Source organism: Siniperca chuatsi, linkage group LG5 (assembly GCF_020085105.1).
Source record: "Siniperca chuatsi isolate FFG_IHB_CAS linkage group LG5, ASM2008510v1, whole genome shotgun sequence".
Classification (NCBI taxonomy): Eukaryota; Metazoa; Chordata; class Actinopteri; order Centrarchiformes; family Sinipercidae; genus Siniperca; species Siniperca chuatsi.
In genome coordinates this window covers 837,501-850,093 of record NC_058046.1, presented here as the reverse complement: position 1 = coordinate 850,093, position 12,593 = coordinate 837,501, and the positions used below count along the sequence as shown (strand labels likewise).

The 12,593-nt window shown below is 43.5% G+C and overlaps 1 protein-coding gene across 4 annotated transcripts in view; it reads right to left on the bottom strand.

Annotated features, from left to right (window-relative positions):
* The window catches only part of grin1b (glutamate receptor, ionotropic, N-methyl D-aspartate 1b), a 70,819-nt gene that overhangs the window by 34,628 nt on the left and 23,598 nt on the right, over positions 1 to 12,593 (bottom strand). For 3 of the 4 annotated variants that reach the window (XM_044197410.1, XM_044197408.1, XM_044197411.1), the window contains exons 5-8: positions 7,942 to 8,004; positions 6,924 to 7,021; positions 6,079 to 6,200; positions 56 to 230 (exon numbers count right to left, since the gene is read on the bottom strand). In XM_044197410.1, coding sequence (XP_044053345.1) covers positions 56 to 230; positions 6,079 to 6,200; positions 6,924 to 7,021; positions 7,942 to 8,004 — 458 coding nt within the window. The remainder of the gene's footprint in view (positions 1 to 55; positions 231 to 6,078; positions 6,201 to 6,923; positions 7,022 to 7,941; positions 8,005 to 12,593) is intronic. The other variant, XM_044197409.1, reaches the window with a different exon arrangement.

Genomic DNA, 12,593 nt, shown 5'->3' with positions numbered 1-12,593 from the left:
AGCACTGACCCAGGCTGACCTCTGACCTGTAGGCTCGGTCGGCGGAGGTACTGACCGTTTGAAGAGTGGTCCGGTCCTCCAGATGTTGGTGTTTCCGACGCAGCCCCGCGGAGGCTCCGTGATGTTCTCCTTCTCAAACAGCTCCTGCAGAGACTGCGCCACCACGGCCACGGCGTCCGCGATGTGAGCCGACTCGTTTTTACCGTTAATCAGCTGGAGGCCCAGCAGGCCTGCAACACACATAACACACACACACACACACACACACACACACACACACACAGCAGAGAGAGGTTACACACACAGCAGGAAGCTAAAGAGGCCGCAGACTCAAAACTGCCCTCATTCATTCAGACATGTTAATTAAAAACTCTCACACACACTTTAAATTAATTTTACAGATGTAATTAAAAGGGTACTTCAGTATAATTCAAACACACACACACACACACTCAGGGCTTCAGGCGTCAGGTCAGTGTTCATTAATACCAAACTGCATGCTGGGAGTTCACTCTGAGAATCACAGCCGTTTGTCTCTCAGGACAGAAAAAGCCTCACTGAGACGTTATGAACTTTGTCTGGTGTTTTCCTTCGGCAGAAACTCGTCACACTGCAACGAAAAGTGTCTACATCTGTCCTCCAGCTGACTGACAACAGCTGGCTAACACTGTTAGCATTCCCCCCAAAAAAACTACTGGGAAACTTGCTAACGTTTACTTCTGAAAACACTGTGAACAGCTAGCTGGTGCTGTTGGTATTGCCCACAAAAACAATGGGGAACAGCTAGCTAAAATTTCCTTCTGAAACTACAGTGACAAGCTAGCTAAAATGTCCCTCTACAACAGTGAACAGCTAGCTAACACTGTTAGCATTCCCCACTGAAACCACTGGGAGCAGATAGCGAACATTTCCCACTGAAACCACAGAGAATAGCTTGCTAACTTTCCTCCATGAAAGTACTTGGAATGGACCAGCTACTTCCAACCAAAACTACTGGGAACAGCTAGCTAGCACTGTCAACACCTCCCATCAAAACCACTGGGAACAGAACAACTAGCTAAATTTTCTTATCAATACCGCAGCCAGCTAACATTTCATCCTGAAGTACAGCTACCTAACTGTCCTCCCTGAAACTACTGGGAAAAGAACAGCTAGTTAACTTTTCCTTTTGAAACAGGGAACGGCCTGTTAAGACTCCCCAACAACACACTGGAGACAGATAGCTAAAATTCCCTACTGAAGCTACTAGCTAGCTAGTAGGCTACTCCCAAAGTAAAGTTAGCTGTGTTCCCTGAAACTACCGGGTCCAACAAGCTAACTTCCTTTTCTGGATTTACTGAGTAGACTGGGATAATATTCATACATGAAATAGAGAACAGCTAGCTAACATTTCTCACTGAGGGGTTTTTATGAAGCTCTGTTGGGCTGAGATGAATATATAACTTTACCCACACCAAACCTGTAATCTCTAAACTTAATGTAAACATAAACATTTTCGACATTAAATTAAAACTCAATAATCTCCAGACTCATACGGTTACAGGGTTTTTACATGAAATGAACCTTTCAGTTTGGTGGGCTAATCACACCTCTTCCAGGGAACTATACTGTGTACGTGAAGCTAACATCCCTCCCTGAAACTAAACGGTACATTAAGCTAATATTTCTCCCTTCAGCCATTCAGTGAGTTAACTTTCCTCCCTGAAACTACTGTTACAGCTCTTAACTAAAACAAATGAGCACTGTAGCATCCTGATTAAAATAAACTGACACGACGTCCCACTTCCTTAATCACAAAAACACATGGGTACAATCAGCTAACCTTCCTAAAAGAAACTAATGGGCAGAGCTGGTTATCTAATTAAAAGCTAATGGTTACAGCCCACCAGCTTTTCTAATTAAAATGAATGTGTCCCACTGGAGCAGAGCTGATTACTTTTAATGAGGAATGCTAACAGTGTTAGCAGACTGTTGTTCAGCTAGCTGAAGCACCAAATGCAGAAACCTTTTCCTCATAATGTGACAAGTGTCTGGTGAAGAAAAACATCAAAATCCATGATGTCACAGTACTGCTTCATTGGTTTCTTTTTAGGGAATCGTTTCGACAACTTCCTGTCCAACTGTACGGACGCAGGGGTTGGACGCAATAACAGGAACGCTTGTACGGTCTAATGGAATCCAACACAACAGCCCTGCAGCAGAAACTGCCTCAGACGATTTCAGTGCTTGTTGACACACTTGGTGGTAAATCTGTGAGGCTTGAGTGGTTGTTGTATTGGGTTGCATTATAGTTCAGCTACAGGTGTTCACGTTATTCTGTTCATCCCCTGCATCCAACCTAGAAAAACCTTTAAAAACCTGTAAACAAGTTCGGGAAGGTTGAAGGTTGTGGTCTAACCATTCTCGCCTTAGTACCTTAAGTCTTCTGGAGCCGCAGTCCACCTGGTCTTTGCATGAATTTGCATGTTTTTAAGAGTAGCAACCAGCCATATAGATAATAAATACCTGAGTACACCTGCAAGTAATACTGTCATAGTGAGAAATCAAGAACACCAAGTCCGAGACAAAACTGTGCCCTTCTTTATCTTATTTCATTTTGTTTTCGTAAAACTGGTCAGGAACGGAGTCTCCGAGCTCTAGCAGTGTTGGTTAATGGTAAATGAACTGTACTTTAGCGCCTTTCTAGTCTTTCTGACTGTTTGCTTACGGGGACACTTAAGGGCCAGATTTACTCTAGAACTGCTGGATGTTGTTTAAACAACGTTGTGTCACGTGGACGTGTCCTCACGTATACGTACGTACATGCGGTTCACACGGTGTCGACATATAGTCTGTAGAATAAATAATAAAAAAAGCAAAGTGGACTCTCGCAGCTACACAGACAGTTAGAATCATTTGAGTTTATGTCCGGTGTTTTTTCACACGCAAGAAGATCAGGATTTTTTATGGAAATCTGACTTCAAATCAAAGATCAATTCTCCTATTTTAGGAATATTTTCAGGGTGCTGCAGCCCCGAAACATGATCTCCTCACGGGTTGTTGTCGTCTCTCTGGACAAGAGACGAAACAGAAATATGAATGTTAAGACTCAAATCAGGTTAATGTCGGAGTAAAAAGGTTTGAATCTAAAACAGTTTCCCTAAAAAGAAACCTCAAACTTCTCCAGCAGACACAAAACAGCTGAGGGATATTTTCAGAGTGCAGTCTTGCTACACTTTTAAGAACATGATGGATGATTTTTGGACACATCTGGAGTTCGGGAGAGACGGGGATGTGTAGAAAAATAACACATCATTTTTAAGAGTGCAGCAGCTGGCTGGTGAGGATGTTTTCTGAAACAAAAAGCCGCAGCAACAGAGCGGGGAGCCGATTACCCAGCAGCCAGGGAGGCCGACGAAATGTTCAACATGTACAGGAAGAAGGTTTAGTTTCAGTTCGGAAAAGTAGAACTCTACCAGAACCTTACGATACAATCTATGACATTAAATATCATCATCACACGAGGAATCATTTCATTTGAGCAAACAAAAAGCTATTCTGTGCTCGATAAATCTATTTGTGTGTTTGCAATTATCCACACATGCATCACATATAACCTCTCGCACGCCTTGGGACACCTATCAGTCGCTACTTCTCTATAATCCCACCAGAAATTTGATTCGAGACAAAACTTCCAATCAGAAATGATTAAATATACATAATAAAAATCTAACATTTTACAATAAATATAGATTTATTGAGCACAGAATAGATTTTCGTTTGCTCAGATTTCATTGTTCTTTGCATGATAATAATTTCTCCACACGGGGGCACTGTCGTCAAAGATTACCTTCTTCGGGAATAGCTAGCCCAAACCAGGAAAAACAGACGCTGATCAAAAGCAGAGGGCTGTCCACATACTTACTGTATAGTATACCGTATAGTGTAGAACTGTTTACATCACGTAGTCATCTGGCTGACTGAGTAATCGGCTGACTCAATAAACCCCGCCCCCTCCCTGGCAGGGCGGGCTCCATGTTGCAGTGGGCGGGGCCTCTATTGACCAATGGCAAAGGGCAAAGCATCAAGCAGGAAACAGGAAGCAGCGGCGGCATCTTACCAGTGTTTGTTCAGACACACGTCACGGTATCGGCAGCGACACTAGCTGTTTATTAACCCCCAACCCACCGAATCTGAATAAAGCTTAAAGCCCCCACCCCCCCCACCCCCACCCCCATAGCAGCACATGTTATTGGCTTGTCTACTGTGAGAACGGGCAGACGGGCGGGCGGACGACACACACTATAGAAGATGAAACAAACAAAAAGATGTTAGACACATTTAAAGCCACACAGTTACAATGAGCCAGAAAATAAAACAGTGGTTAGGAACCTTTAAACATGTTGTAGGGTTTTTTTTGGGGGGGTTTTTTTTTTGGGATGTTTAAACGTTCAACCAGCAGTCAGAAGAAACCAGAGAGAGAAACACACCAGGACGCTGAGAAGCTAACTGACTGTGATGAGGATTAGCTTCCTTCATCAGAGGTCTACAGCACTACCAGAGAGAAAAGAGAGAGAGGTAGAGAGAGCAGCCATGTTTCCATCCAATTATTTTGTAGTCCTGATGAAGATGAAGAGTGGCAACATTTTATACATTTTACTTAGTGTTGCAGTGGTCTTTACACTCACCTGAGGTTGTTTTTTGGATGGAGCCAGCACCCACACGAGCAACACCTCAGTAATCACCTAAGAACACTACTAATGCCATAGCAACCCCATAATGATGCTTTAAAAATGTTTTTTAGATTAATTACTGAATTGCTACTCAAATCCTATGTTTTACTTATATTCAGACTGAGTTAGACTCTGGAATCGCTCAGCAGTGATGTGAAAAGATCACATCAGCATTAACCACACATTAATCCATCACGCTAACAAATAAAATCACAGATAATAACTCTTTTTAATAATAATAACCCTCTTTTTCGTTTCTCTCAGTTGGTCTCTAGTGACTGAACAGCTACCACCGCTAACACGACTGCTACTGCTACTGCAAGTGCTCACAGTATTACGACTGTGACTGCTGCAAACACATTCTAGCAACCATAAAGTAAACCCTCGCGGGTGCACAGACTCGCCATAAAAAACACCTCATACACCCTACCAATTATCCAGTTACTCCCTAGCAACCACCTATTAACACCCTAACAACCCCCTACAGCACCATACCCACCATATGGCAACACCATAGAAACCACCCCATAATTGCCCAGCAATCACACCAAACACCCTATAAAACACCTGGTAACCACCTAGTAATGTCCAGGCAACCACATAATAAAACCACTGCAACCAAATCTGTTGAATAAATTCTGACATAATGAACATCAACTCATATTCACATCGTCACATATTTATTTCCAGCTTTAATTTGAACATTAAAAAATCAGTGATATCTGATTTTTTTTTAAACATTTGCAGAGAAAAACTCGGTGTTTCTTTTCCTCTTGTAGTTTTATAGTTTCTTTAATTACTGTGAGTGACTATGTGCAACTAACCCCCCCCCCCCAGTTTTTCTCTTTACTTCCCATTACCGAATTATTTTCTAGCTGTGCTCATTGCAAAGGGACCTTGTTTACTGTGAGCTGCGTCAGTGTCAGCATGAAGCAAATTTTTAAATGTGCAGCGACGTGACATCCTGATACGTCTGAATTCAGTTCAGTTTCAAAACCTTAAACCTGCCAGTACAAATATAGAAACAATAGAAGCCTGAAGGCTTTGATCTGTTTTTCTCAGCAGGTGACAGGTTTGTTTTCTGATGAGCTGCTGCTGCCTCTTGTGATTCGATGTGTGCTGTCAAATATGAAAGGATCTTCGCTGCTAACTGCCTGGTGAAGCTACATGTTCTGCAGCCTGTTTTATTCACTCCAGCGTCACTTTTAGACGCCTGCTTTTACCTGAATTTTAGTTTTTGCTCAGAATTATCTTGACAGTTGGATGGAAGCAGTGCTGAGAGACAGAGAGAAACTTCCAGAGGAGGAGTGAGGAAGAAGAGTGAGGAAGAAGCGAGGTGAGGAAGAGGAAGCAGAGGTAGACGTACCATCTGGAGCTTCACTCAGAGCTTTGCCGGTCATCTCTCTCTCTCCGACCAGCCAGACGTAACCAGAGCCAGTCATGTTGAGCTGACGGGCGGCTTTATACACTGCTGCAGCTTCATCCTCACTGCAAACACACAGAAGGTAAACAGGTCTGTAGCTACTGTGGATGTCTGTAGTTTTCTCATTCATAGTACAACAGTACACAGTGCTGCAAATATACAGTACCTCCTAGTAACCATTACATACACCCTAACAATCTCACAGAATTAGCATGGCGAACACATAATACACCCTAGTAACCATCTAGCAACACCCTGACAATCACTCAGCCAATAACACCGTAACAATCCCCCAAGGCACCATAGCAACCACATAACAACACTACTGCAAACAATTCACAACATGCTAGCAACCACCCAGATCACCCTTGCAACCACCTAGCAACACCGTGACAACCACTCCATAGAAACCATCCCAGCCACTTTGCAGCACAGACAGAAAACTCAGGGTATCCGTGATACTGAGTACCAAACCAATACCAATGCTCTTGTCCCCAAATTATAAATCTGTAAACCTGTCTGTGAGGAACTGATTAAAGTCGTTCTTCATCTGGCCGATACCCAATCCGCTTAATTAGGTATCTGCGTTGATACTGATCCAGCAGATCCATCTTTCCTACACCCTAGCAACAGCCTTGTTACATGTTGCAGCCACTTCATATATCCTGCAACTATCTCGCAACTATATAGCAACACCCTAGCAAACACCTCATAACATGGCAGCTACCATCCAGATCACCCTCGCAACTTCCTAGTAACCACCAAAATACACTTATTATTATACAAACCTGGCAGAGAGGATGATCACTCGGGCCTCCAGGTCTTTGGCCTCCAGCAGCAGAGACGTCAGGTTGGTGTCCTGGCTGAACAGCAGCACCTTCTCCGCCTGGAGGACCAGCGTGCAGGGCGACAGGTGACAGCGCAGGGCGACAGGTCACATCGTAGGACATTGAGAAACACGGCAGAACAAAACACCACAGAACACATCGTAGGACACGCATTATTAGCTTTGAACCGTCAGCATCCCCTCCCCTCCCACCCTGCCCCCATGACCCCAGCCTCGACCATGCTCCCTCTCACCCACGCTACCACGGGAGGAGGGGGGCCAAAAAATGGAAACAAAAAGTGTTCAAGTTCTGCTGAACTGAAAGAAAACTCAAAGTCGAAGCTTGAATACAAAGGAGGGGCAAAAAGTTGTGCGTGGTGTGGTGGCACATGCAAACTGAGGCGCTTTCAAGACTCCAACCAACCAACCAATCAGGGACGTGCATGTTAGAGAGCGCTGATGCAACTGCAAATTAAAAAAAGATTCGAGTGGAGAGAAGGAAGAGGAGGAGGAGGAGGGAGGCGGGGAGTACAGGAGCAGGAGGAGGGGGGGGGAGGAGAAAGTGGTTCATTTCCCAAAAGAAAAAGAAAAGGAGGTCTGATGTTGCAGAGGAGTGAGAGGATCCTGTTGGGGGGTTTTCCTCAGATCTGCAGACAGAGCCAAGCCTCAGCCTGGCTGCATGCAACCCTTCACATGGAAAAAAAACTCAGGGGGGGAGGAAGAGGAGGGAGAGGGGGAGGAAGAGGAAGAGGAAGGGCGTCTCTCCTGCGAGTGTAAACCCATTCCCAGTGTGCAGGAATCATGAAAAATCAAAAGAAAGTAAAGAGATGGTGGAGAAAAGACGTGCCACCAGGATAAGAGTCTATCTCTGGAGCTGGGCTGGACTTTGGGTGGGCGGGGCTGACTAGTGTTTGGCTACTACTGGGCGAGCTCAGAGATTGGTTGGGCGGCGTGCATCATTTGACCATGCAAGTTTATACCTTGGGTGTTCTCCTGAAGTCAAAGTTCTGTTGGTCGAGGTTTTCATAGTTCCTGTTTTTAGTCTGATGGGTAATGTGCACAGAGAAAATATGCAGACACAGAAGATTATAGACAGTCAGAAAAAATGGGGGGCAGTAAAGCATCCAACAAATGATTGTTTTTTTTTTTTTGCTTCAAGTCTGGAGGCTGATGGAGCGCGGAAACACATCACAGACTGCCCACCTGTCTGCCCACCTGTCTGCCCACCTGTCTGCCCACCTGTCTGCCCACCTGTCTGTCTAGTTTTTTTACTAAAGTCTGGAATTCAGATACCTTTTGATATTTTTCATGAAATCAAGGAAATATTATGATGAGAAGAGGTGAATGAAAGTAAAGTAGTTTAGTTAATATCTACATATAAAATTTCATTTTAGGTTAATAACAGTGTTAAAACTCCACCATCGGGGGCGTCCCGGTAGCTCACCTGGTAGCTCACCTAAGGGTGAAGCACGCACGCGGGTTCGATTGCAGCTTATACTAAGGGTGAGTATAAAAGCATAAGAGCCATAACAGTATAACAAACACTTCGATTATATTTAGTTTGGGTGATAAATATACACCTCAGACCTGCTGTGTTTTATTTTTAGAGCCGACGGAGAACAAAGAACCAAACAGTGTTTGAAAACGGAATCAGGAACCTGTCGAACTCTGATCCTCACAAACTTCACAGCTGATTAATCAACAGCAGAGCTGAAAAACATAATCTATTGTAGCTCTACAACACCTAAATCAGGCAGACACCCTCTGTAACAGACACTCACAATACTGAGCAGTAAATTCAGATATCAGACACCAATCAGCTTTATTTTGCATCATCTCTGCCAGCTGTTAAGGCTAAAGCTAACAGGTCTCACGTGATATCATGCTAACAGACTGAGGCTAAAGCTAACATGTCTCACATGATATCATGCTAACAGACTGAGGCTAAAGCTAACAGGTCCCAGGTCATGATATCGTGCTAACAGACTGAGGCTAAAGCAAGCAGGTCTCACATGAGATCATGCTAACAGACTGAGGCTAAAGCTAACAGGTCCCAGGACATGATATCGTGCTAACAGACTGAGGCTAAAGCTAACAGGTCTCACATCATGATATCATGCTAACAGACTGAGGCTAAAGCTAACAGGTCACATCAGGATATCATGACTGATAAAGCTAGCAGGTCTGCTGATACAGACTGAGGCTAAAGTCTCACAGGTCCCAGGACATGATATCATGCTAACAGACTGAGGCTAAAGCTAACAGGTCTCACATCATGATATCATGCTAACAGACTGAGGCTAAAGCTAACAGGTCTCACATCATGATATCATGCTAACAGACTGAGGCTAAAGCTAACCACATCATAAAGGAACATAAGTTAGTGACCAGACTGGTGTCATAAACCTGCCTCAGTTTCAGTAAAGTTTGATTTTATCGGAGCCACAGACTGTATGTAAAGATGGACGACATGACAGCTCCCCAAAAGTGAAGCCAAAACATTTCGATCGCCCCCCGGTGGCGGGCTGCAGTACAGGTCATAAACCTGGAGACGCGTCGTCCATCTTTATATACAGACTATGATCAGAGCAGAGAACCAAGCTGAGACTTTCCTCTCCGGAAGCTTCCTCTGATGTTAAGCCGGTGTGGCGGCGGAGCGTCCCATTAGTCCTCCACTCGATCCGCTCCAAATGTTAATCTCATTAAATTTACATCCTGACGTCTAACACACACGGACACAGAGACACACACACACACACACACACACACTCACACACACACACACACACAACTTTCTAAAGCTTTTTACTTCCTGTCTGTCTGTTTCAGGCTGAACCTGTTAATGTGTCAGGGTTGTAAAGTGTGTGTATCTGGATGTTAATATGTGATGTTCACCGCAGACAAAAGGACAGACAACAGCAAACCGCCCTGACAGCGCTGAGCTCTGAGTGGACGGAAAGCTGGAGAGTCCAAAATGGAGGAAGCTATCGCAGCTCATTAGCTGTGGCTGTGTTCGGAATCGCATACTAACATACTCTTCATACTAAATATGACGTCAAAGTGAGTAAAATTAGTATGTGGATTTTGCGTACGCAAGAAATTTGCACATACTCAACCGCCCCACAATGCATTGCGTCTCTTCAGACTGTCCAATGGCAGACGGTTCAGCACCACATTGTAGTGTTTTTTTACAATTTTCGTGCTATTTCATCACTTAATTCACTTCTGAAAAATTTTTCAGCCGAGAAATCAACTGTGTAGATTTCGATGATTGGCCCTTTTATGAAAATTGATGGCGAATCGAAAATGTGCTCCAACGTTTTCGGAGTTGAGAAGCTCCACAAGCGCCTGCGGGGGCAGCTGGCGAGCCAGCCGGCCAGTCCGGCTCACAGACCAACGCAGCAACATTTCTATCTTCTGAATCGTATTTATTCTGTTTAGTTGAGCGCTGCTGTAGGTAAACTTTACAAGATAACAAACATAGCCAGAGACTAATGCTAAGATAGCACAGCAGTATTTCATCCTCCTCCTCTTCCTCACTTGCAGCCTCCTCTTCTGCTTCTCAGTAAAGCATACCGCCGGCAGCTGCTAACACTGCATGCTCCATCTTTGATCTTAGATATTTTAACTTCATTCTTTATTCTTCTTTAAATCAAACGTGAACCACAAACAAAAGCCTTTGCTGCTCACAGTTAGGAGACAGGAGGACATCACACTAATACAGCTGTTAATAAGCCTTGGACACTTATTTTCCTGTTAGCAACCGAGCTAAGCTAACATGCTAATGAAAAGCTTTATTTTTACTCTTCAGTAACCTTTAACTGAACAAAATGATGTACAATAATGAACAAAATGTCTGAAAGAAGCTCAGAAAGCTAAATAACTGACTAGCGGTAGCCCAGCTGGCTAGCGTGTTAGCTCGCTAGCTACTGTAGTTCACCAACTAGTCCTGTGAGTAGTCGCTACATCACCAAGACTGTAGAAGCAAATGTTTTATGAAGACTCGCTGATTAATTGTGCTGGGACCAGAGTGTAGCTGTGTTTCACTTTATGTTGAGTACATGAACTTGACTATCATTCAGTTATTAGCAATTAGTGCGGATAATTCCACCCCCTCAGTGTTTGTTACCTGGCATCTACAGTGGTGTGAAAAAGTGTTTGCCCCCTTCCTGATTTCTTATTTTTTTTGCATGTTTGTCACACTTAAATGTTTCAGATCAAACAAATTTAAATATTAGGCAAAGATAACACAAGTAAACACAAAATGCAGTTTTTAAATGAAGGTTACATCCAAAGAACTGCAGGCCTCACTCACCTCAGTTAAGGTCAGTGTTCATGACTCCGCCATAAGAAAGAGACTGGGCAAAAAAACAGCCCCAAACCATCACACTACCACCACCATATTTTACCGTTGGTATGATGTTCTTTTTCTGAAATGCGGCGTTACTTTTACGCCAGATGCAACGGGACACACACCTTCCAAAAAGTTCAACTTTTGTCTCGTCAGTCCACAGAGTATTTTCCCAAAAGTCTTGGGGATCATCAAGATGTTTTCTGGCAAAAATGAGACGAGCCTTAATGTTGTTTTTGCTCAGCAGTGGTTTTCGTCTTGGAACTCTGCCATGCAGGCCATTTTTTCCCAGTCTCTTTCTTATGGTGGAGTCATGAACACTGACCTTAACTGAGGCGAGTGAGGCCTGCAGTTCTCTGGATGTTGTTGTGGCGTCTCTGAATGGCTGAAGAAGAACAAAATGAAGACTTTGGAGCGGCCTAGTCAAAGTCCTGACCTGAATCCTATTGAGATGCTGTGGCGTGACCTTAAAAAGGCAGTTCATGCTCGAAAACCCTCCAATGTGGCTGAATTACAACAATTCTGCAAAGATGAGTGGGCCAAAACTCCTCCACAGCGCTGTAAAAGACTCACTGCAAGTTATCACAAACGCTTGATTGCAGTTGTTGCTGCTAAGGGTGGAGCAACCAGTTATTAGGTTTAGGGGCAATCACTTTTTCCCACAGGGCCATGTAGGTTTGTATTTTGTTTTCCCTTAATAATAACAACCTTCATTTAAAAACTGCATTTTGTGTTTACTTGTGTTATCTTTGACTGATATTTAAATTTGTTTGATGATCTGAAACATTTAAGTGACAAACATGCAAAAAAATAAGAAATCAGGAAGGGGGCAAACACTTTTTCACACCACTGTATTTGTTCATGCTGACATTTATCTGAGAAGTTACAGTGCATGATGTAAAGGGAGTTGACAATCATGATAATCTGATGACAAAGCTAACATGATCAGTTGCCATTCAGGATCTTTGCAGAGACACAGTGAAGCTGTTGATTTGTAGTTTTGTCCTCTTACGGTTTGTTGCAGCGTGCTGTGATATTCATCACTATTTCATTATGAATCAGATAGATGTTTAATTCAGAAACAACACGCACGCTGCAGTTCTCTTCACCTACTTTAACTAATGTGCTGTAATATTTATGTCTCTCCTCTAACATTCATGCTGTGGCTCCTCTGTGAGACAGGAAGTCACATTTTAACTTTCCTAAACTTTAACTCAGCTGGACTCGCCCAGTTTTTATTGTTACTTTCACTTCGCTGAGTTTATTATAGAAGTCGCTGTG